The sequence below is a fragment of the Ailuropoda melanoleuca genome, chromosome 15 (assembly GCF_002007445.2).
Source record: "Ailuropoda melanoleuca isolate Jingjing chromosome 15, ASM200744v2, whole genome shotgun sequence".
Taxonomy (NCBI): Eukaryota; Metazoa; Chordata; class Mammalia; order Carnivora; family Ursidae; genus Ailuropoda; species Ailuropoda melanoleuca.
The window spans coordinates 73,462,527-73,488,246 of record NC_048232.1 but is presented as its reverse complement, the minus strand read 5'-3'; the positions used below and the strand labels follow the sequence as shown (position 1 = coordinate 73,488,246).

General features: G+C 38.1%; 1 protein-coding gene across 2 annotated transcripts in view; it reads left to right on the top strand.

The window, feature by feature from the left end:
• SLC41A2 (solute carrier family 41 member 2) overlaps positions 1-25,720 on the top strand; it is a 102,186-nt gene that overhangs the window by 62,912 nt on the left and 13,554 nt on the right. For both annotated transcript variants that reach the window (XM_034643826.1, XM_011220058.3), the window contains exons 8-10: positions 3,237-3,316; positions 6,390-6,521; positions 8,050-8,198. In XM_034643826.1, coding sequence (XP_034499717.1) covers positions 3,237-3,316; positions 6,390-6,521; positions 8,050-8,198 — 361 coding nt within the window. The remainder of the gene's footprint in view (positions 1-3,236; positions 3,317-6,389; positions 6,522-8,049; positions 8,199-25,720) is intronic.

The window sequence follows — 25,720 nt, the reverse complement described above, 5'->3', positions numbered from 1 at the left end:
TCAGAGGGAGAGAGAGAGAGCATGAGCCCAGGGGCAAGGACAGAGGGAGAGGGAGAAGCAGGCTCCCCACTGAGCAGGAAGCCCAATGTGGGGCTCGATCCCAGGACTCTGGGATCATGAGCTGTGCTGAAGGCAGATACTTAACCAACTGAGCCACTGAGGTGCCCCTAAATAAATAAAATCTTAAAGAAAAAAAAAAGAATATCTAAATAGCAGAAACAAACAAACAAAAACTCAGAAAAGTTAGAAGATACTGCTGAGGAACTGTTCTGGAAAATAGAACAGAAAGCAAAGAGGAGGGCATCTGGAGGCAAACAATAAGGAGAAGAAATTATCAAAGAAATAATGTAAGAAAATTCCCCAGGGCTGAAGACCATGGGCATCCAGATTGAAAGGGCCCATAGAGTACCTAGCACAATGAATACCAGGAGAGACCCAAATCAAAGGACATTACTGTAATTCCCAAAATATTCTAGAGAAAAAAGCTGAGTTATACATAAAGCATTGGGAATCTGAATGATGTCCAATAACAACAGCTGAAGTTATGCCTTCAGAATTCTGAAGGGAGATTATTTTGAACATAAGGTATGGTTACTGTATCAACCAAATGTAAGGGTGGAATCAGAAAATTTTCAGACATGTGAGATCTCAAAAAGTTTGCTTCCCATATGCCCTTTCACATAAACGCTGTTGGAAGATATGGTCTATCAAAATGAGGAAATAAGAAAGAGGGTGACACAGGAATGAGGAAACCCATTCCATGAGAGCATGTGGTTCATTTTTCCGTGATGTTGATTGCTTTTTCTGGGAGATTCAGGCGATAGGGTCCTATGAAATGTTGGAACATGGTCACAGCACATAGACCAAGACCCAGCGAGGGAGACTGAAGGGAAGGTGCAGGATGACAGCTGTGTAGCAGGCCTGGAGGCCACCATCCAGTTTGGCAGGAGGACAGTGGGCTTAAGGAGGACTGTCTCCAAGAAACGAAAGTGCAATTGATCAGTTACCTGATGAGTTTGACTGTATCCAGAAGCATTTCATTACCTTTGTTAGAAAGTTGAGATCGAATTAGTATTAAGTACCTCCCAAAATTAGGGAAAATATGGGACAAAGCAACAAATAGAAATAAGGAAATCTAATAATACACTTGGTGGCTCAGTTATGAATAATGATTTCATTGTTACAATGAAGTAAACTCTAAATATTTTTCACCCAAAATTATATAACCAAGTTGGCAGGTTAGGGGGAGGAAGGGCATTATGATGGACCTAAAGTAGGGAGGGGAAGAGCAAGTGAGATTAAGTCCTCATCTGTCACGGTGGAGGTCATTAGGTAAATGTCTAAAATTAAAATCAAGAAATCACAGTGTAAACATGTTATTTAGAACTCTAGCATTAAACAGAAGAAACAGCTAAAGAAGTTGAAAAGAATTGCTAGTGGAGAACAGGTTCTGGGTGTGGGAGCTGGGGACTATTTAATAAGCTTTGTGGCACTTCACTTTTTAAATATGTACATAAGTTTATTTGATAAAAATAAAATTTAATAAAAGTGAAGAGAAAACGATTTTTACAATGTGAGTTTTAATTCTTAAAAGTCAACGTGTTTAAAAATGTCTGGGAGGCTATATGCCAGCGTGCTAACTGTATAACTCTGAATGGTAGCATTGCGGTTGATTTTTATTTTCTTCTTTTTGTTTGTCTTTTCTAATTTTTCTATAATATTTTGTTACCTGGGTCATAAAAACATTTTAAGATGTGTTCTAGCAAGTATTCATGTTATATTCACAGCATGAACCTGTAGGTTTTGGCACAGAAATTTATTCTTTGACACATAACTCGTTTGTTTTATGAAATATATATATTTAAAATTAGAGCTTAAAATATTAAAATACTGCTAAGCATGACTACTTTGGGACTTTACAATGTAACTTTTAATGGGAAGTCCTAGTAATTGAGGCATAGTAAGCCACAATTCATTGATTTTACTAAAAAATTAAAATAATATTTAATAAGCTCCTAAAGTTAACTGCCAGGTAGTGGTAGAACATTTGATTCTGGTATTTTGACAACCCCATTCTCTGATAACATGGGTTTATTTTTCTGTAATGTAGATTGCATTTTCCTGGAGGATTTAGGCAACAGGATCCCATGGAGTATAGGTTCTGGCAATGTTTATAGGACTTAGACCAAGAAACTGAAGTTAACCAATTGGTAATGGTCTTGGAAACTTAAAAAAATCTCTACACTCCATTGAGACATTCAGAGTATATGGCTTGCTACTATTTCACTGTATATAATTTTTCCAGACCTCTGTCCTCAAAATCAGCCCTTTCTATGGCTACAACTTACTATTTTAATTTACCAGTGATAAGATGCTATACCTATCTAGTTTTCACACATTAAAAATGATCCTTCTAATGCCTTGTTGATTTCAAATATAAAGAAATACTCTTTATTTTTAATTTTTTAAATATTTTATTTATTTATTTGACAGAGAAAGAGACAGCCATTGAGAGAGGGAACACAAGCAGGGGGAGTGGGAGAGGAAGAAGCAGGCTCCCAGCGGAGCAGGGAGCCCAATGCGGGGCTTGATCCCAGGACTCTGGGATCATACCCTGAGCCTAAGGCAGATGCTTAAGGACTGAGCCACCCAGGTGCCCCAAGAAATACTCTTTTAAAAATCTGTTTTTTAGGGGCACCTGTCTGGCTCAGGGTGGTAGAGAATGAGATTCTTGATCTTGGGGTCAGAGTTATGAGTTCAAGTCCCTCTTTGGGTGTAGAGTTTTACTTAAAAAGATAAAGTATTTTTTAGATTGTAAGAGCAATAAATGCACATGGTTTTAAAAAGTTAGTAAATACAGAAGGATATAAAATAACCATCAGTCTTCTGTCAGTCCCTCCACCCAGAGATAGACATTGTTAATAATTTCTTATATATCCTTCCAGACATTTTAATGCACCTAAAGCAAATTCTTTTCCTTTTTTTATAAGGAACAAACATATCTTCGAGATCAGAAGGAGAGCTGTGGCATGTAGGGCTATCGTTTATTCTATGTTTTATTTTCAACATTTCACTCTTGACGTTGATTTTTACTTGGAATATTTTCCTTTTTATTCTATTTTTTGAATGTCTAAAAATCTCATTTTTAAAAGTGGGTGTGTTTGTGTGTAAAGAGCAGCTTCAAATTAGCACATTTCTTTTCTCTTCCCTAAATTATGTGATTTTCTATCTTTCAGCATTGGGGGCCTCATTCTGGACACAACTGTATCTGATCCAAACTTGGTTGGGATTGTTGTTTACACACCAGTTATTAATGGTAAGAATTAAATACACTATTTCACAGTGGTATCAAATCATTATATACTCTTAAGTGAGAACAGGAATTTCAGGGTTCAGATTTTAAGAGGTGTCTCTCCCCTTCCCTTCCTTTCTCCCACCAACCCCAGGTTGGTGTTCATGGTAGAAATGACATTCCCTGTTCTCAGTACGCACAGCCTTATTTGAAAAGAACTGTTTCTTACTCTTACTACTTGATATTGGTTTGAGAGACAGGGGTACTTGATTTTTAAGATTAGTGTGGCAAAATATGCTCTTTCAGTTCTGGATTATCATTTACTTTGGGTTTATCTGCTTTTCTCATGTTTTACTGCTGCTCCTGTCAATTTTTTGTGGATCAATTAGAGTTAGCTAGGTTTAAGCATCGTTTAAGTCAATTCAGTTCCTTAAAATCTATCATTCCTCTGTGGATCCCTTTAAGATCTGTCTTACATTTTTTTCTTACCTATAAAATGGGAATTATAATACTTAGGTTCACAGGGTTTTGGGGTATGAATTCCATATAATAAGATAATTTTAATCTAGTCATACTGACTTTTGGGCTGGCTGTCATTAAATTGGATTTTAGTATAGCTTATGCCAATATAATTTAAAACATAATTCTACCTGAGGAAAAGATGTCACAGGATATGCTACACAGTTAATATAAATTACTTTTGTATATTTATGTGTAATAAAATATTTTATATGAAGGCAAGTTCCCCAAAATGTAAAATGTCCATGAAGAAATTTCCCCTCTAGATCCCCTTTCTAATTTTCCTGGTGCCGCTATCCCCCCATCATCCACACTTAAAATCGTGGGACCATCAACCCAGCTTTTCATCCTCTTCGAATAGACAATGACCAAACCTCAATTTGTCCATTAACATATAATTCACTTGTTCGCGTATTTCGTGTGTAAGCATGTCTCAGCATCGTAGTCTGCTAATGTCTTATTTCAGCCATCATGTAAGTGATAAAGTAGCTTTCCTGGCCCACTTCCTATTCAATGCCAATTAACTGTCACTAGCAGGCTAGACTTGCTTAAACATTGTTTTTATTACTCTAGTCTTAAGATGATGAACTCGCCAGTGATTTCCTCCTGCCTGTCAAATCCAGTTTGAATTCTTCTCTTCGCTTTCAAAACTCTCTTTGTGCTCTTGGATGTATCCAACTTTTCCCTTTATCTTTCTAACCAGATTCCTATTTTGTGGCCCTACAAAGACCTGATTTTCATTGCCTGGAATGATTACTGCTTTTCTTCTACCTGTTCAAATCCTCTTCAGTGAATATTAGTTGATGAAGTCACTAGCATAAATATTTCCATCAAGACCGTTGGAGCTATATTGTCCCATATTTCAGTGAAAATTTTAAATTATAACAACCGCATCGTTAGTAAGGCTTGAATCAGCGTTTCTGTTATTTCACTGTATATAAGAAACAATTTTAGAGCTTCCCTGGAGTGCTCTTGGAAGCCATGGTATTCCCGGTAGTAAAATCTTTTTTGTATCTCAGTAAGTGAATCTCTTAGTTGGATATCACAATGAGCTCACTTTATGTTAAATTCCGCTCATTAAAAACACTGATAGAGAAGATTCATTCCATGGTCCTCAAAAAAGGTGGAATTTTTCAGAATCGAATCTCATTTTCAACATGCTAGAGGATGTACGATTTGAAGGGCCCCCCTAATTAGCACACCATCATCACCATCATCATTTGCTAACCTACTATGTGCCAGATAACGTGCAGGTCTTTTATGCGTGTTATATCATTTTGTCCTCACAATAAGAAAGTAATGTGTCCAACATCTCACATCTAGTAAGTGGTAACTCAGCATTTTAAACCCAGATCTGCTTGATTCCAAAGACTGTGCTTTTTTCCCCCCTTAAAATAACTGCTAATTTATCCATTTTATTAGTTACAAAAATACACACTTCGTTTAAAGTAAGGCACATCAATGTTGATATTGTGACGAGGATCTTTTAACACTTACTAATGCCTCTCAGCACTAGTAGCATTTTCTGAAATAGATTTCACAAGAATACTAGTTCTGTGAGATATTAATAGTATACCTTGAGAAGTGAGTTTTGTGGTCAATTAAGTTTGGGAAGCATTAGGTCAAGTAGATTTCTATACCACAGGATTACTTAAAGCCTTTATCATGCTAATATATACTGTGAACCTCTCCTTTTGGGCCTTCCGCTAGCAAGGGGTTGTTAGAATTTCTAGAACTAACCTTCCTTCAGACCCCAGACCATACTTTGGGAACTACTGATCTAGGGCTTGTAATGTATCTTTATCACAGTGTACTTTCAAATAATAATCTAGCTCATTTACATGAGGGGTAAGGACCTTACATCAGTATACTTGGATTTTCACTTCTTATGTGCTCTTTTTGTCATATAGTTTACTTTGTTATAAGCCCTATATTTTTTGCTTTAAATGGCCAGTTATTTTTTAAAGAGATTAAAAATGAGAAAATGATATCTTTTTTATTTTCTGATTTATTTTACATCACTAGCACCCTTTCCTTTGTGTAATTCGAGATTTCCATCTGGTTTTATGTTCCTTTTGCCAAGAGAAATTCCTTTCATGTTTCTTGTAGGACAGGTCTGTAAAGTATTTGAGAGAATAATCGAGGTTGAAAGATGATTTTCTTGAGTACTTTTTTCAGTCCCTGATACCAATTTCTTTAGCAACCTGAGAAGAAAAATATCAAGCCTTCTCTATTTGAAAAAAATCAAGCTTATTTTTCCTCTTGTCGAGGTGATAAGCATTAACTATCTTGCTACCTAGCTTTATATCTTGGCCATGATAGTAATTAAAAAAAAATTATTTGGTCTGCTTTCAGTCAGTGAGTCAGATTTGAAAAAACAATGCATGAGTCTTTCCTAACAATGACTTTATGCCTTTGGAATACCTACCTCAACATTAATAAATCAACATTTCGGAAGAATTCTTTTTTGTTTGTGTTCTTAGCCGAGGCTATAACACGAAGAGCCTTGCCTTTGGTTGAATTTATGCAAGTTGTGTAAAATATGAGGGTAACTGCTTTGTTTTTCCTTCTGTTTCAGGTATTGGTGGCAATTTGGTGGCCATTCAGGCTAGCAGGATTTCTACCTACCTCCATTTACATAGCATTCCAGGGGAGTTGCCTGATGAACCCAAAGGCTGTTATTACCCATTTAGAACTTTTTTTGGCCCAGGTATGTGCTTGTGGATTTTTACATATTCTTATATCAGGAATAATTCTCTGAGAATAGAGACGGGCAACATTTGCTGAGCACGTATTTTGTCAGTTTTACGTGACTTTTTTACTCCTGAGACCTGAGTAGATTTGACATAGAGTAGATTGTGTTCACTAAATCTCCCTGAGAGAACGTCGTTTGTATCACTTTGCCGATGCTGAGGAACCTTGTACACTTTTCCTGTTTCATCCTTTTCTCTGGGACGTCTTGTTCATGAGTCAAGACACAGGAACCTTATACACAGAGGAGAGCATTGCTAGGTAATTTAGAGAGACAGATAGACTGTCTTTTCTATATGAATCTTTTTGGCTTTTCTGAATGTAGGCATTTGATCCCAAACAAACAGGAGGAGAGGGAAAACCTCTGTAATAAGGAAGTGTCCTGTCCTGTGTCCCCTAGGCCGTGACTACCAAAAAACTGTGACCATAGTATTAAACCTCAGAATTCTTGGCGCTTCTTTTCTGATGAAAATAAAGGTTCTTATTGATTTTTTTTTAAAATTTAAATGAAATTAACATATAGTATATGATTAGTTTCAGAGGTAGAGTTCAGTGATTCATCAGTTGCATATAACACCCAGTGCTCATTACATCAAGTGTCCTCCTTAATGACCACTGCCCAGTTACCCCATCCCCTCACCCCCCTCTCCTCCAGCAACCCTCAGTTTGTTTCCTATGATTTAGAGTCTCTTATGCTTTGTCTCCCTCTCTGACTTTGTCTTGTTTTATTTTTCCCTCCCTTCCCCTATGATCTTCTGTTTTGTTTCCTAATTCCACATATGAGTGAAATCATATGATTGTCTTTCTCTGATTGACTTATTTCGTGTAGTATAGAATACCCTCCAGTTCCATCCACGTGATTGCAAATGGCAAGATTTCATTTTTTGATGGCTGAGTAATATTCCATTGTATAATATATATAGCACATCTTCTTTATCCATTCATCTGTTGTTGAACATCTGGGCTCCTTCCACAGTTTGGCTATTGTGGGCAGTGCTGCTATGAACATTGGGGTGCAGGTGCCCCTTTGGATCAGTACATTTGTTATTATTGACTTCCGAATGAGGATCAGAAATGCCCAGTGAAATATCAGTGAAAGAACTCTGAAAGAAAAGTAAAATTAGAACATTCCTGTGCTTTACGAACTTGATGTATTTTCTTTTGTCTTCCCTCTATTATTATGATGGATATTAAAGTCTGATCAGTGTTCTTCATAGCAAATTTTTATCAACTTCCCTCTATTATTATGATGGATATAAAGTCTGACCAGTGTTCTTCATAGCAAATTTTTATCAACTTCTCATTACATATAACATGTAATGAGAATTTCAAAGAACTAAGTAAACTGTGAATGGTTGAAGTGTATTGTTAGCAACAGAATTTTATACAGTATAGTAACTTGAAACTAACAACTTAAATTTTAATAACTGTGACCTATTAGTAACCCAAATAGGATTTTGTTTTAACTTTTACATTTTCTACCGCAGGAGTGAATAATAAGTCTGCTCAGGTTCTGCTGCTTCTAGTGATTCCCGGACATTTAATTTTCCTCTACACTATTCACCTGATGAAAAGTGGTCACACTTCTTTAACTGTGATCTTCATAGTGGTGTACTTACTCGCTGCTGTGCTGCAGGTAAGAGTTAAAACCTCCTGTAATCTCTTTTATCCCCAGACTGCCGTAAAAGCAAAACTATGTAAATCTAAGAGCACGTGAACTGTTTTAACGTTCCAGAAAGCAGCTGTATGCCTTCGTATAGATTTCATCTTCCTAAAACCAAGAAACTCATGATCACTTTTAATATAATCTGATAAATAGAACCTTTGGCTTTCCTGTTTGCTGAATTCTATGTCTCCCCCTCTCCCCCCCTTTTTTTGTTTTGGTTGATGCTCTTGTTTCATATGGACACATTTTCTGATAGATTCCTGAGAGTGCATGAAAGCCTTTGCATGTTGTAAAGTGCTTTTACATGAATAGGTTGACTGGATATAAAATTGTTTCTTTTAGAATTTTCAAGGCTCTGCTTCATTTGCCTTTTGGCTTCTGTTAGCCATCGAGAAGAACAACAGGTGCTGCTGTTCTCACTGCTGGTCTCATTGTACAGAACGTCTTTTTATCTCACTAGAAGCTTGCAAGATCTCTTTTTTCCTCTTGTTATTAAATTTCACGTTGCTGTGCCCTGGTTTGGGTGTACTGGGTCTGTTTTTTTGGACATGGTTTGACCCTTTCGATCTAAAAATTCGTGTTCTTCAGTTCTAGGAAAAGTTTATGAATTATTTCTTTGATTTTTTTTCCCCTCCATTTTCTCCCTTCTTTCTCCCTGGAGTCTTATTATTTGATTCCTAAAGCTCTTGTATTGAATTTCTGATCTTATTCTCTTTTCTCTGGGAGGTTTCTGTGCCTTTCTACATCTTTTCTTCGGCGTGTCACTGACAGTTCTGGAGAGAGTAGAGTTGAACATATACGCTCAACTTGCCGTCTTTATGTGGGAGGCTATTAATTTTAAAATTTAAGAAAATTGACTTTATTTTCAAAATCTGATTGCTATAATACATACACAAAATTTTAAAATTAAACAGTACTGAAGTGTTCTACCTTTCCAATCACATTCCTCTGAGATAATCACTGAAATGTTTTAGCTGTTTCTTCTGATATGTATCTGCAAATTTTAAAGTAACATGCCTAAACTTTAGACTTTTGCTAGTAAAAATGGGATTTGAGGGGCTGTGTTAATACCCCATCTTTTCCATGTAGCTACATCACAATTTTTTGTTAATTTGCAGCCAGTGTTTGTGTGATTGGGCCTATGTAAACATGGTGTAGTATAGAGCCAGATAGTATGGTATGATTATGTTTCCTTTTTGTGGACTTTATTCTTCTTGGGGTTGATAATTAAATCTTTTTTCCTTTGCATCATTTTCCATAAACCCAAACTTTCCAAGTTTCACTTTATTTTGGCTGCTTGGCTTCTTGCTAAACTCTGTAGGATTAGCGCCTCCTACAGTGAGAAATCCTCACCTCATAAGAGATACATTCAAATAATTCTTTGAAGAGTTAACATTTAAATTTGACCTTCATGACCAGCACTGTTCTAAGTGTATTAAACATTATTGACTCACTTAATTCTCACAAAAACTCTATGAGATTTGTTCTTTTCATGTAAATCAGTGATTTTCAAAATAGAGTACATCCAAAGCAATCCACTGTGGACAGGAAGAAAAAATTAAAATATCTATTTATGTATTTTTTCCTCATTTGCTTAAAATGACTGTTTTCTTCTATTTTTATGATTGTTTTATAATAAACGTATTAGCACAGTGTTAAATAAGCAGGCTCAGGTTTTTTATACTAGGGCTAAATAATCTAAAACTTTTGGAACTTACTGAGTTAAAGCATAGAGATAAGAAAGTACAGAGCCGCTGTCAGATAGAGGAAGTAATTCATATCCAGGATATAACTAGGAGGAGGGGGGCGCCTGGGTGGCTCAGTCGTCAGGTGTCGGCCTTCGGCTCAGGGTGTGATCCCAGGGTCCTGGGATTGAGCCCCACATTGGGCTCCATGCTCCGCTATGAGCCTGCTTCTTCCTCTCCCACTCCCCCTGCTTGTGTTCAGTCTCTTGCTGGCTCTCTCTCTCTCTGTCAAATAAATAAATACAATCTTTAAAAAAAAAAAATTGGGGCGCCTGGGTGGCTCAGTCGTTAAGCGTCTGCCTTGGGCTCAGGGTGTGATCCCGGCATTCTGGGATCGAGCCCCACATCAGGCTCCTCCCCTGGGAGCAGGCTTCTTCCTCTCCCCCTCCCCCTGCTTGTGTTCCCTCTCTTGCTGGCTCTCTCTCTCGCTCTGTCAAATAAATAAATAAAATCTTTTAAAAAATTAAAAATAAATAAAAAATAAAATAAAAAAGTAACTAGGAGGAGGGAGTAGATGAGAGAAGGTTAAGAAGGTAGATTAGGGCTACGTAGAAGGGCCTTAAATACCAGGCAAAGGAGACTGGAATCCACTCTTAAAATAGCAAGCACACTATGACTTGATATTTTAAACTTTCCTATAACACTTTATAGTGCCAAAGAGTTTATTAAAAGTTACCTATCAAATGATTTATTCATCCAGTAAGCCTTCATTCTTCTAGGACAGAGATGGGTTTCAAATCCCAGGATGAATACATTCAGACCCTATCCTCCAGGACTCAGAGTCTGGAGGGAAGACTACTACATGAACAGATAATTACGTTATAATGGAACATACAAATGCTGGGCATAGCTACATACAAGGTGCTTTCAGAGATTGGAAGAAAAAGCAACTAGGGAGTAATATTTTTCTACTGCTCAGTAGGGACAAAAGTTATTTCAAATGCTTTTTTGCCACTGGCTTCCTTTATTGGTATGTATGATGCGGTCATTTATCTCTGTGTAAGTATTATGAAAAAGATGTGTTCTTCAGTCCCGTGGGAAATATTCAGCGATTGTTCTTTGGTCTACTGATAAACATGCCATTTTTAGAGCATGTTTCTATTTGCAACTCTACCTCTTAGCCTCATGGATTGATTTTACATTTATGTTTATGGGTCTGTGCCAACACGCTATCACACATCATTTCACTTGAATCAATGAAGGATATAAGTAATTTTTCTGAACTTATAAAAATATTAGATTTCAGCCTGTACTCAGAGAAATCCTACATGTCTTTTTTTAACCTCTGACTTAAATATTGACAAGTAAAGGTTGAAAAACTGGAGGTGAGGAAAGAATAATATTAATCTCTCTGTATCTCAGTTACCTCCCATATAACATGGGAAGAGTAAGAGTGTCTATCTCATAACTCGTTTTGAAGATTAAATAAGTTAATTACATAAAGCTTGCCACATAGTAGATGCTATTTAAGTGTTAGCTGATGCTGTCGTTGCTATTAAAACTAGAATTTAGGTGGTGAGGCATTGATCTCTGATGACAATTGGAAATTATTTTTTTAATCTTCTAGTGTTGATTGAATTTTCTTATGTATCTTTACCAGCTTTTGTTTTTATGGGTTTTAGTTTTCATTTTCTCCCCAAGAATCAGATATCTGCCAGAGTAGATCTTGGCATGCACTTGACATTGTGTATTATCCCAATGGAATAGCTTAGAGTCCGATTGCAAATGCTCAAATCAAGCCATCATGTTCTGACACTAACATACGTGACACGCATGTAAACACACATGTACACCTCTTTGGAAACTGAGGTTTAGGTAAAAGACCTTCCCCTGCCTCCTTCAGTCAGTTCATAGATGGACAGAATGAAGAAATACTTTTACAAAGCCTCCTTGACCACTTAAGACTCACGTTTTATTATTATTTACTCGATTGGCTTCCCTCATTGATCTGGGGTAAATTTATATTCAAAATGTTGGTTTAAGTCCCAGCTCTTACCCAAATATTTTAGTCTGCTCTCCCCATCCCTAAACTCTCTATTTTGATTGAATATTCTGTAATAAGGTTTTCTGATGCTGTTTGATTTCTTCCCACTTAGATTCCTACCTCCTTGAGGTGAGAGACCAAGCCCTTTTCCCTATAGTATTCCCCACAAGACATTACATAGTGGTTGTTTTTGAATTCTTGGTGTTTTGGTTTCTTCCTAATATTCCTTGATGAAGTCCCCCTCCCAACCCCCACCACCCAGTTCCCCAACCAACTAAATGAAGGAAATCTGTTTGAAAGAAACATCATATTGGCCTTATTATAATGACTTAGTAACAATCATTTGCAGTATTTTTGCATTTACTCAGATATCATCTCTTCCTGGAAGCCTTGTTTGAATACCTAATTTGGTCTGAGTACCCTTATTCTGTTCCCATAGTGCCCTGTGAATATCATTATTCTAGCTTTTCCACATTTTATCGACATTATCTGTTTATGTGCGCCTCACCTCTTCTAGAGAACAGATCTTTGGTTTATTCATTCTTACTCATTTTATCTCATCCTATTCCTAGTGCTCAGTTAATGTTTGTTAAACTGAATAACTGTCTCTCTCTCTCTTTTTTAATTTGGTTTGAGGGCCGTTGCTTGCTGGAGTTTGGGCTCACAGTTGTGTTTGGGGCTTGGCCCAGGGCTCACTGGGGGTCTTAGCATCCTTGTGAGGGAGCAGGCTGGGTGGGCCAGAGCCTAGGAGGTGGGGGCGGCTGGGGGTAGGGGCCAGGGGTCCGCCCCCAAATAATGTTATCTTGTCAGCCATGTCTCCTCCTTCACTGGAGGGAGGAGAAAAGTTTACAACTGTATTTAAGCCCTTGAAATGCCAGAAAAACTGAAAAATCTAAATTTTCTTCTCCTTGCTTTCAGTAAACACCAGGTTTCTCTCTTTCAATGACATAGGTATTGAAAGTAAGAGGCCGTGAGAAATAAAACACAACCCCCCCAAATTCTGTCACCATTCAGCCAGAATTATAAGGTTTTTCTGAAACATTTAGAGATGCAATGACTTGATATCTAGAGAAAACGAAAGGTACGGTATATAGATAAAGCAGTACTGGTCATACTGGTCACTGGTGAAGCTGAGTGAGGTACATGGGAATGGTATGGGTTACTTTGTACTGTTCCCTTCTGTGTATGGTTGAACGTTTTCATAATGAGTTTTAAAAATTAAGGTTTTATTTCAGATGTTAACACAAGAGTTTGTTTATTTGTTTTAGAGAGAGGGACAGGGAGAGAGAGAGAGAATAGTGCAGAGCCCCATGCAGGACTCGATCTTAAAACCCTGAGATCATGACCTGAGCCAAAATCAAGAGTCCCAAGCTTAACTGAATGAGGTGCCTCTAACGCAAGAGTTTTTTCGGAGCACGTTAGCTTTCTCGTTTTGGTCCTGTAGCTATTTCTTACCTCAAGAGAAAAGTAAAAAGTCAACTTGAATTTGAAATTGTTTGGGACTTGGAACGGTCAAGTGTCTTGTATCTTATTTTGCCCTTGGCACACACTAACTACATTTTTTTGAAACTAATCTTTAAGTTTAAAAAGCCACTTAACACGTCACAAATTACATTGTTTAAGAATTTATTATGTGTCTTGCAATTAGAAGGAACCTAACAAATGTGTTTTTGTTATGTGCAGGAAGGCCACCAACCACAGTCAGTAGCTGTGATGGATTGTACGCTTACTGTGTTCTTGCCCAGGGCCCAAGAGCAATCAGGATTAGTTGGAATATGTCAAGGACAGAGTAATGTGTGAAAGCCATTTGTATTTGGTACACCGGTGGTCATACTGCATTTTGAATTTCTTTTTCAGCAGTAAGGATGGGTTGGCACCAAGCTAACCATCCTGGGCTACTCATTATACCTTTTGTGCCATCAGCCAACATTTGTGAGACTGCTAGCCATGGCTGAGGGTATAGTTGTTGGCTTAATCTTTTTCGTCTGTGTTACATTAGCCCATTGAACCCGCAAGTTTGATTTTATAGAACCAGAGTGTACTTTCTTCCAAAACTTAGAGATGATTGGGGTCTTTCTCTCTAAGCGATGATTTCCCCTGCTTCACATCTTACTGATTCAGATGCTTCATTAAGTGCGCAAAGCTTGTTAATTTGTGAAATCAAAAACATGATATGGAATTCCAGGCTGTGATGAATCTAGTTGGCCTTCCTTCTAAGATCTACCAAAGGGAATCCTGATATCTTCTTCAGCGTTTTATTTCTCTAATTCATTTTTTTGCCTTATTCTCTATAGTCCTTTTCAAGGATGTAGTGTTTTGACAGCATAATAAACCCAAGAAGATACAAAAATAACTATCAGTCAAATAAGCAGACTGGCAATTTCTTGAGCAAAGAAGGAGCAGAGTACATTGTGGCTCGTTTCTCTATTTAATTTAGTCTCTACTAGTTTCCCTTTGTGTTTTGAAATCCTAACTGTGCTTCCTTTGTGAAAAGCCAAAAGCATAAAGCTTGGATGACATACCCTACAAGAGGCAAAAAGATAAGCACATATACAGTATATTAATGCTTTTTTGCTATAAAATATTTTAATGGAAAAAGGAGACTTTTCTAGTTCTTGATGCCTACTGAAACCCAACACAGTGGTTGCTTATATAATTGGTAAACTATGAATCAAAACCATTTCTAAATGAAAATTTTAATTCCCTATTTTAGGCACTGATTGTTTCATGCAGAAAATTAGGTTATTAAGAACACTGCTAAAATTCCAGCAGCACCAAAATCCATGAGAAATTCATTGTGAAAGCTGGTTGTAGAAAATCTTTGCTTCTGGCTCTATCTGTTGTTTCATGTGGGAGAGACAAAATATTTCCATTAAACGATATAATGACAACAAGTTCTTAATATGTAAAATTGAGAATTGGACATACCAGGATTTTATCAAATCCATAATAGTTTCCAAGCACTGTGCTAGTCGCTGTACAAAGGAAATAGAAGACATTGTCCCTAGCCTTTACAATCGTTTCTCAGTTGTGGGAGATTGGATGTATATGCGTGAAACAGAGAAGCGCCCAAGATTTCCCTCTCTGTGACAGTAGAGTCTTCCTCTGTAACTTCAGAATCAATTTTTTTTTTTTTTGCCAATGCCTGGCTTTTATTCTTTAAAAGTGCTTCAATAGATTTTTTTTTTTGGAGGGGAGGATCAGAGTTTATATTGTAGCTGATGAGAATTTCATTTAGTATCAATAAAGAAGAAATTGTTCTTAGCAAGATAGTTAATTCTGGGGCGCCTGGGTGGCACAGCGGTTAAGCGCCTGCCTTCGGCTCAGGGCGTGATCCCGGCGTTATGGGATCGAGCCCCCACGTCAGGCTCCTCTGCTATGAGCCTGCTTCTTCCTCTCCCACTCCCCCTGCTTGTGTTCCCTCTCTCGCTGGCTGTCTCTGTCTCTGTCAAATAAATAATAAAAAAAATCTTTAAAAAAAAAAAAAAAAGATAGTTAATTCTTATACTTTTTGTTAATATGATTTTAAAAACAGGAGTCTCCTTAGTTTTTGTTCCTACCTTTCAGTAGACAATATTTGGTTTTAAATTTTATACTTCTGTGCAAATTGCACAGGTTCATAATCTCAGAAGAATTGTTCTGAGCAAATCTTAAGCCCACCTTAAATGAGCAAATGTGTGCCCCACATAATAAAATATCTAATTAGGATATTGATTAATAAATTTCCTAATAAGGATTTCTGTCTTATAAATAATAGTTCATGGTCATTTTGAAACCTGTGTTTGTTACATGACCACGGCCACAACACAAATGGTGTAAATTAAGAGCAAACATTTTCCATTTCTTATCAAGTAGAAAATGCTTGGGGCAGAAATATGGTCTATATACTTACTAAAAGAAACACTGACCACATCTTACTTCTGAAGTCATGTTCACGTGATTTAGTGCCATTTTAACTGTAAGTAGAAACATAAAATTAATCTTCCCACAGAAGAAAAATATCAATAAGCCAGACTTCCTGTAATCACAAATGTCACATACGAAGGACAAAGGAAAGAAGAGAGAAGATAAGATCCCAATATGCAGAATATTGTAGAAAGATCAGAGCTCTTTAGAGTCAAACATTAGTTGGAATCTTGCTCTGCTACTTATTTTGTGACTTTAATCAAGTTTTGTAACCTCGTTGGCCTTATTTTTCCCCCCTAACTCAGAGGATAGTAATGAGGGCTAAGCTAATGTCTATAAATTACTTGGTGGAATTCCTGGGACATAATGTGTTTCTAATCATGGTAGTGGCTGCAGTTTATCATCATTATTGTCAGAGCCGCCATTTCTTCTTCCCCTCATTATGGGAGCTGGTCATTCAATGCCCTGAGGCCCCCCCCCCTTTTTTTTTAAAACCTCCTCACCATTCACCTTCCTTTTGATCCTGTTCTTTACTGCAGATCTCTTTTCTTGCTCTTCTGATGAGTGCCCTAAGCTTTAGATAGCACCCTTTCATTGCTTACCCTCATATTGGTATCTCCAGTCTGGACTCCTTTTCTGCGTCTCCAGTTATGTGTGGAAAGTCATCTCAAACATGACACGTCCAGACTAAATTCCTCATTCTCCTCGTAATCTTTCCCATAGCTGGACAAGAAGCCACAAGGGGGTACAGTGAAAAGGGCAGTAGGCCAGGCTTCGGGCATACAAACAAAGATCTGCTAAACTTCTCCAGCCTCAGCTCCTGACGCTGTCAAGTCCCTCCGGGATGGGGAGAGCCTTGCTCATATAGACTTTCTGTGATGTGCGCTGCTGGTGCCCCAGATCCTAGCCATCACTGTCATCACCTTATCCGGCTACTGGTGAGTGCATGCAGTGGGGCAGGAAGACTCTAGACTAAGGAATCCCTTCCTGGTCCCTTCCTAACTCTGTGACTTTGGCTAAGTCACAGCACTGCTATGTGGCTTAGATTCCTCACTTGTGACATAAGGGTGAAGATACTAACACTAAGGTGACCATATAATTTTAGTCTAAACTGGGACACTTTTGAGAGTGAAAGGGAGCTGTTGATAATTAGAATGACAAGCATAATTATCATCACTACCCCGGGCAAAGGAAGAAGCACAGTGACCCCTAGCTATCACTCAGATCCCCTCCTGCATTCATGATGTTTGATTTTGTGAATTCCCACTTCTACAGTAAAGATGATTTGTTACAAGGGCGCCTGGGTGGCACCGCGGTTAAGCGTCTGCCTTCGGCTCAGGGCGTGATCCCAGCGTTGTGGGATCGAGCCCCACATCAGGCTCCTCTGCTATGAGCCTGCTTCTTCCTCTCCCACTCCCCCTGCTTGTGTTCCCTCTCTCGCTGGCTGTCTCTATCTCTGTCAAATAAATAAATAAAATNTCATGATGTTTGATTTTGTGAATTCCCACTTCTACAGTAGATGATTTGTTACAAAGCATTTTTGTACACACTGAGTAATGTATATGCTGATAATAAAATAAGCTGGTAACTGCAACAGTCTATTAATATGAGAATTGATAATTACTGCTAAAGTAATACTAAATTAAATTGGCTTTTATGGGTTAGCCAGAAACTCAGGCACTACGTAACATGTCGTTTTCCTGAAAAATTGTATTCCACGTCCAAACAGCTGATTTTTTTTCAAACAGCTAATTTTTAATGGACCTGTTTTTACCCAGAAGTCTGTATTCACCTCTTTCTGCCATAATTTGACTTATATTATAATGTTCAGTTATATCTCCTCTTGATCTTGTGAGAGGAAAGAGTACTGGTCTCCTTATCATCTAAGTTGTTGATTCTGAACATGTCCTATCTCTGACAGTTCCCTTCTTGAGGTGTGGTAATGTCAGCTGCTTTTTCAATATATATGAAAGTTTCAAAAACAATAAAAACAAACATTTGTATTACATTTATTATTATTGTTATTAGCCATTCACTGTTAGGCACTTTACACATGAACTCCTGAGTACTCACCGCAACTCTGTGAGCTAAGTTATGTCATTCCCATTCTCAGGTGAGGCAGTTGAGGTAGAGAGAAGTTGAGTGACTTGCCCAAGTCCACACAGCAAGATGGAGTCTACAGTCTACCCTCCTAACCACTGTGTTTTACAAGAATATGTTTGACACTTTGTCGTGCTCTTAGACCATCATAGTTCTTAGGATGGCAATTTCTGAAGACTTAAAGCTGTCTTTTTTCCTCTGGTTTCATTAGATCTTCATATTTCTTCCAGCCAGGCATTTTGCGTCAGAGGGCATTCATTCCACAGAGTTTACACAGAATCTGTCTTTTGAAGTCAAGTAGAAATCCAGTCAAGAACACAAATAGGTCCAAAGTGTCCTGAGAGAAGGACAACGTGCTATGGAATTTCAGTAGTGGGAGAGTTTTTTTCCTATGTGGGAAGGAAGATTTATAATGGATTAAATTTTGTTTGTGGAATCCATAGAAAATGCCATTTCAGTAACAGGAAGTAGCATTAGGTAAGTGAGAAAACTCAGGGTATTTACAGAATATAGTAAGAAAATTTCTGGAAAATAAGGTTGAAAATTATAGATTGTGGCAAGATCATGAAGGATCTTGAAGACCAGACTGAAGAGTTTATGGTGTTCTATAAAATGATGATTTTCAAAGTTAGTTCCACTTGCAACAAACTTGAGAGGTCTGATACATTCGTTCGATGCAGTGGAGTCTATAGTATGTAAGGGCTTGGGCTCTGGTTCCACCACTCACGCCTGTGTCAGCTTCAGCAAGGTAACCTTTCAGGGACTGTGTTTTCTTGTCTGGAAAAAGTGGCAGAATAGACCCACCGTGTGGGTCGTTTTAAGGATGAAATGAGGTAATAATCCATGTAAGGTGCTATTACTATCTTACTATTTTATCTTACTATTTTAATATCATCTTCTTTAGTAGCTGTGGATCACTGGAGTAATGAGTCTCTTAGGGGATCAGTGAGGGGATTAGAACCTATGGAATCTAGCATCAGGAGTGCCTACTGTGATTCCAATGCCCCACTAATTCCCTGGAGTCATTCTTCTCAAAGAGAATGGTGGCAACACGGCCATAACTGGAATCCCAGGATAACCAGCCACTAACTGAGAGTTCGTTGGCTTGGCCTAAGGCAAGTTACTTAATTCCTTGGGGGTCTTACTGTTCTTGCCTGTGAGGATAATGATTCCTTTCTGCACAGTAGCAGTACTGTTTAAATATGTGGCACATATGAGGCCTTAATAATTGGTGCGCTCATGTATTTTTTTATTATCACACTAACTCAAATCCTCTTCCTAGATGGTATCTCAAAGGAAAGAGCTAAGCAACCAGGGGATTTTATTTTATTTATTTATTTTTTAAGTAGGCTCCATGCTCAGTGTGGAGTCCAATGTGGGACTCAAACTCATGACTCTGAGATCAAGACATGAGCTGAGACCAAGAGTCAGATGCTTAACTGACTGAGCCACCCAGCCGTCCCAGCCAGGGGATTTTAACAGGTTGGCTGATCTCATTCACATTCTTTTCTCTCTCCTCAAGATTTAAGTTCACGAGATTTCAAATGGAAAGTGAGGATCTCTTTATTCTGTGTTATTCTTCTGCCCCTGTCTCTTAATTGGTTTCTGTCAGTTTGGGCCGAAAGAAAAGTCTGAAGAGAATGACAAAGGAAATGTGAGGGGAGGATCAACAGTTCCAAGAATTTTTTTTTTCTCTCATTGCAAAAACACCTCCTTTAGCTTTGGGAGGTAGGCGGTTGAAACGGGTGAATTTTTGAGATTCTTTTTTAGCCTTGTGATTGCACTTTTGTGATACGATAGTGTGATGATGTTATTGTAGCTTAGGTTGTGGGGACTGAAAATGGACACACTTCCCTAAATCCATATTTATGATTAATTCTCTAGACAAGTATGCTTGGGCTCCAGGCCAGTCAGGCACGGAAGATGAAATGATTGTCTCTGGCTCATTGGAGGCATAGCAGGCTGGATGCCTGGGCAGCAAGGCATTGAGAAAGGGAGCTCTTTTCAGGCTTGTCGACCCTGATGAAGATGAAGGTAGAGCCAGAGAAGCTGAGCCATCTTTTTCGAGTGTTCTGGTTAGGCTGTAACCGGCCGTGCTCTGAATCCTGCTGAGATCGCAGACGTGACTTAGAGGACTTTTCATGTCACCGACAACAAATCTTATAACACAGCTCTGTGAAAGCACTTAATTGAAAAACATAAAAACCATTACTCAAGAAATTTGCCAGAATAAAATTGTGGTTGATTGTGATCCCAGAATATTCACCATAGAAATACTGACCTGATTGATTTTATAATTAAAAAATTTTAGCTTATTTAAAAAAATATTTAGTCCCATACTACTTTTTTTAATTTTAAAGCTAAATGTCCATGTTAGTTCTAATTGTATTATTAAAAGGAATGTTAAGGTGTCTGGGTGGCTCAGTCAGTTAAGCTTCTGCCTTCAGCTCAGGTCATGATCCCAGGGTCCTGCGATCAAGCCCCACATCTGGCTCTCCTCTCAGCAGGGAGCCTGCTTCGCCCTCTGCCTGCAGCTCTCCCTGCTTGTGCTCTTTGCTCTCTCTCTCTCAAATAAATACAGAAAATATTTAAAAATAAATAAATAAAAGGAATGTTTAAAGGATGTGAAAGGAGGATGAGACCCTTGTTCAATATCTAAAAATAAAGAGACAGAGTGGAGTTGATTGCTCACTGTTGTAAGGGAGCTATGCTGGGAACAGGTGGAGTCTCTCCAGCCCAGCAAACTGCCAATCTTACGTCGGATTTTAGAGAAGCGTGGAGCTGAGGGGTTGACAGATGTTCAGAAGCACGAGTGGGTTGATGCCATCTGTAGATGTATGGTTACTTGGGTGTGACTGGTATTTGGTTGGCCCCAAGCCGTATAGTTATTGGACTGAATTTGTTCCTCATTGGCTACTTCAGAAGCAAGGACTGTCATTGATTGGCTGGCTTTTAAAGTATGTTCAATAATGTAAGTTGTTGGTTGGTTGAGTGAATTTAAAACCAGTTCTGATGGCTTTTTGTTACATGGCTTAAGAATCATCAGGGAGTGTTTTCCTGGGAGTCTGCGAACTTTCTAAATTCTCAGTCTCCATTTCTGTTCTTCACTCGGTCAAAGCTGCAGGAGATCATTAGGGATTGTCCAGACCTTCACCTGCGTCACTGGTTCTTCTGGAAGACAGGGTTTCATTTGTGAAGATCTGATTTTTGGTTTGCATTCCCTAGGTAGACAGATTGCCTTTTCTTTTAGCTTAGATATAGATTGCTTTATTTCATCTGTAATGTTGGTCAGGTATAAATAACATGATTGTTAGTAGAGGTTTTGGTTGGCCAAGAGAAAGTCCAAAACCATTCTGTTAGCTATAGCTGGAACTGTTATTTTGATAGTCTTGTGTGGAAGCTGTCTACTTTGTATGGTTACCTCTGTGCCGAGAATCTTGTGTTAGTAGTCAGTTTTCCGCGAATCATCTGTTTTGGGAGGTGCTCTGAAGAACCTGTTGTAGGTTCTTGACCGGTATTACCTCCCAGCTCTGCTAAGGTCCCTTCTACTTTTTTCCAAAGGATGTTCTAGTTTAGTCTTATCCAGAGATTATGTTTTGGCTTGTTTTGGTTTTAGTTGAATAATGGGCATTCATTTCCGACACGGTTGTACCTGAACGTAGACAGAAAGACCAGCATCATAGACTCGGCACCTGCCCCTGCCTGTTATAGTAAATAATTATCAAATAAGTATCCAGCTTTATAGAATTCTTTGATTATTTTAGGCATTTCACTTATGTTTCTTCATGCAGATTCTGATCTCATTGAAAGCAGTAACCGTGTTGTATTCTTTCTGAGTGACGCTTATCACAGTGTCTTCTATATTAGGTGTAAAAAAAAAAGTTTGTTAAACTGGATTTAAGATGTTTTGAGTGTGCTTTGAGTATTTGGGCTAGTACTGACACAGTTCCTCATTGTTTGAGCAGAAAAAGCCAGACCCATGAAGAACACATAACATATTGTTAAATTTATATTAAGTACAGATGATGGCATTAACAACAACAACAAAAGTAAATGAAGTGTGGTAACTAACTTGTGTCAGAAAAAGAACAGAGGCAAAGTACCAAACTATAGCTTGTGGCTTTGAATGCAACAACTGTTTGGTGAGTGGTCAGGATCGTTCTTTTCTCTAGCCACTGTTCTGGGATACCTTAACTTACAAGGAGAATACAGACTAATACTTACTGAGTGTCTAGTAGCTGCCAGACGACATATTTTATGGACCTTATTTCATGTAACCCTTTCAGCAGTCCTCTGAGATGTGCCTAGTCTTCCCTCCTTTCCAAGTGACAAATCTGAGAGACTGAGAGCTAAAAAAATTTTGCCCGGAGTCACAGAAGTAGTTCAGTCATAAAGTTTGAACTTAGATCTGTATTACTCCAAAGTCTTTGTTCTCTCTACTCCATCACAAGGTAAGTAAAAGGACTGAGAATTAAACTTGATAATCTCATTATTTACTAGTGGAGGATGACAGAAAGGGGTCCTATACTCTAGGGCAGGGATCAGCAAACTTTTTCTGTAAAAGGCCAGATAGTCAACATTTTAGGCCCTTGCAGGCCACATGGTCTCTGTCCCAAGTACTCAGCTCTGCTCTGACAACACATCAGCAGCCACAGACACTGTGTAGATAATGAGCGTGGCGGTGTCCCAGGAAAGCTTTACTGTGGACACTGGAAATTAAGTTTCCTATAATGTTTATATGTCACAAAATACTATTCTTCCTTTGATTATTTTCAACCATTTAAAAATATCAAAACCATTCTTAGCGTATGGGCCGTACAGGTGGCGGGCCACATTTGGCCTGTAGGCTGTAGTTTGCTGACCCCTACTGTAGGCTGTTGCTGCAAAGAAAACTTTTTGAGAGTCCCTCTATATTTTTGTAATTTATTATTATTTTTAATTAGTTTCAGAGGCAGAATTTACTGACTCATCCATTGCATATAACATGCAGTGCTCATTACATCACGTGTCCTCTTTAATGCCCATCACCCAGTTACCCTATCCCCCCACCCACCTGCCCTTTCGCAACCCTCAGTTTGTTTCCTAGAGTTCAGCATCTTTTATGGTTTGTCTCCCTCTCAATTTTCATCTTATTTTATTTTTCCTTCCCTTCTCCCCTATTCATCTGTTTTGTTTTTTTTTTTTAAAGATTTTATTTATTCGACAGAGATAGAGACAGCCAGCAAGAGAGGGAACACAAGCAGGGGGAGTGGGAGAGGAAGAAGTAGGCTCATAGCGGAGGAGCCTGATGTAGGGTTCGATCCCATAACGCCGGGATCATGCCCTGAGCCAAAGGCAGATGCTTAACCGCTGTGCCACCCAGACACCCCTCATCTGTTTTGTTTCTTAAAGTCCACATGTGAATGAAATCATATGGTATTTGTCTTTCTCTGACTGACTTATTTTGCTTATTTTGCTTAGCATAATACCCTCTGGCTCCATCCACATTGTTGAAAATGGCAAGATTTCATTTTTTTGATGGCTGAGTAGTGGTCCGTTATATAAACACACACACACACACACACACATACACACACACACACACCACATCTTCTTTATCCATTCATCTGTCAGTGGACATCTGGGCTCTTTCCATAGTTTGGCTGTTGTGGACATTGCTGCTATGAACATTGGGATGCAGGTGTCCCTTCAAGTCACTATGTTTGTATCCTTTGGATCCATACCTAGTTAGTGCAATTGCTGGGTCGTAGGATAGCTCTATTTTTAACGTTTTGAGGAAACTCCATGCTGTTTTCCAGAGTGGCTGCACCAATTTGCATTCCCACCAACAGTGTAAGAGGGTTCCCCTTTCTCCACATCCTCGCCATCATCTGTCATTTCCTGACTTGTTAATTTTAGCTATTGTGACAGGTGTGAGGTGGTATCTCACTGTGGTTTTGATTTGTATCTCCCTGATGCTGAGTGATGTTGAGCATTTTTTCATGTGTCTGTTGGCCATTTGTATGTGTTCTTTAGAGAAATGTCTGTTTACGTCTTTTGCCCATTTCTTGAGTGGATTTTTTGTGTTTTGGGTGTTGAGTTTGATAAGTTCTTTATAGATTTTGGATACAGCCCTTTATCTGATAAGACATTTGCAAATATCTTCTCCAATTCCACAGGTTGCCTTTTAGTTTTGTTGACTGTTTCCTTTGCTGTGCAAAAGCTTTTTATCTTGACGAAGTCCCAGTAGTTCATTTTTGCTCTTCTTTCTCTTGCCTCTGGAGACATGCGCCTATCAAGAAGTTGCTGCGGCCAAGGTCAAAGAGGTCACTGCTTGTGTTCTCTAGGATTTTGATCGATTCCTGTCTCACATTTAGGTCTTTCATCCCTTTTGGGTTTATTTTTGTGTATGATGTAAGAAAATGGTCCAGTTCAAATCTTATGTCCGTTTTTAAAAATGGGTTGACTTATGGAGTTGTAAGAGTTCTTTATATATTCTGGGTACAAGTCCTTTGTTATATACATGTATTGAAAATATTATCTACCAGTCTATACATTGCTTCTTCATTTTCTTAACCATATATTTTAACAGAAGTTTCAATTTTAATAAAGTCAGTTTATTAATCTTTTCATTATGTATAGTGCTTTTCTTTGTCCTAAGAAACCATTGCTTATGTGTGGCTTGTGAAGGGTTTTTCCTGTTTTCTTTTAGAAATTTTCTGGTTTTAGGTTTTTTTGCTGTCTCTGATCCATTTTGAGTTAATATTTGTGAATTAGAGATTAAGGTCCATATTTTTCCTTACGAATACCCAGTTGTTTCAGTACCATTTATTGGTAAAACTATCCTTACTCACCTTGAATGACCTTAGTGTCTTTGTCACAAATCAGTTCATGTATATACGGGTCTATTTCTAAATTCTATTCCATTCCACTGCTGTATATGTCTCTTCTTATGCAACTGTTCTCTTTTGATCCTTCACGTGTTTTTTTAAATTTTAGTGTCAAAAGAAATCATTTGTCATTCTTAATTGCAAGCTCTCTTCTTTATGTGGGTCTCAGTTCATTTATAGGAATATTTGTATTTTTACAGCTACAGCTACAGATGTGCCAAATAACCAAAACTAATGTAGATGTTTTTCTCTGTGATCTCTGCCAAATCAGTATCCTTTTATTCTCTGCTCTTAACATAGAGTTTTCAGTGTGCTAGCATTTCAACAGCAGCAGTAATTATATTTATGAATCCTTATGGGATACTGTATCTCAAACCTTATGGAAGTCCAAATGGATTACATCTGGATTTTCATGCGTGTCTTTTCTCATAGCTGCTTTTTTCTACGATGTGAATTAGATTAATTACACGTGTTCCTTCCTTTTGTACTCCCAACTATATTCCCTGCTTTTCTCCATACTCTGTCTATAACCAATAACTTTAAGAGACCCTTCTATATTAAGAAAAGATTGATTTTCAAATTTCTCAATTATTTCTTTGCCCCTTCCTTTTATTTCCTCCCGTTAAAATAAGTTGTCTTCAGGGTTTACCTTTCTTATGTCAAAGAAGTTCATAACTATCCTTCTGACACTTTTCATTTTACCTGCACCCTTTTTTTTTTTTAACCTTACCTACCTTTAAAATGTTTTCTAGGTAGTTCCACATTCTAGCAATATTTGTTATTCAGTTCCTATAGATTTCAAAGTTACCCTTTTAAATCTGTTTTCTGAGACCATATGTCACCTAGTATAGTGAAAAAACACATTTCTGTTCTGAGCTTAGGCAAGGA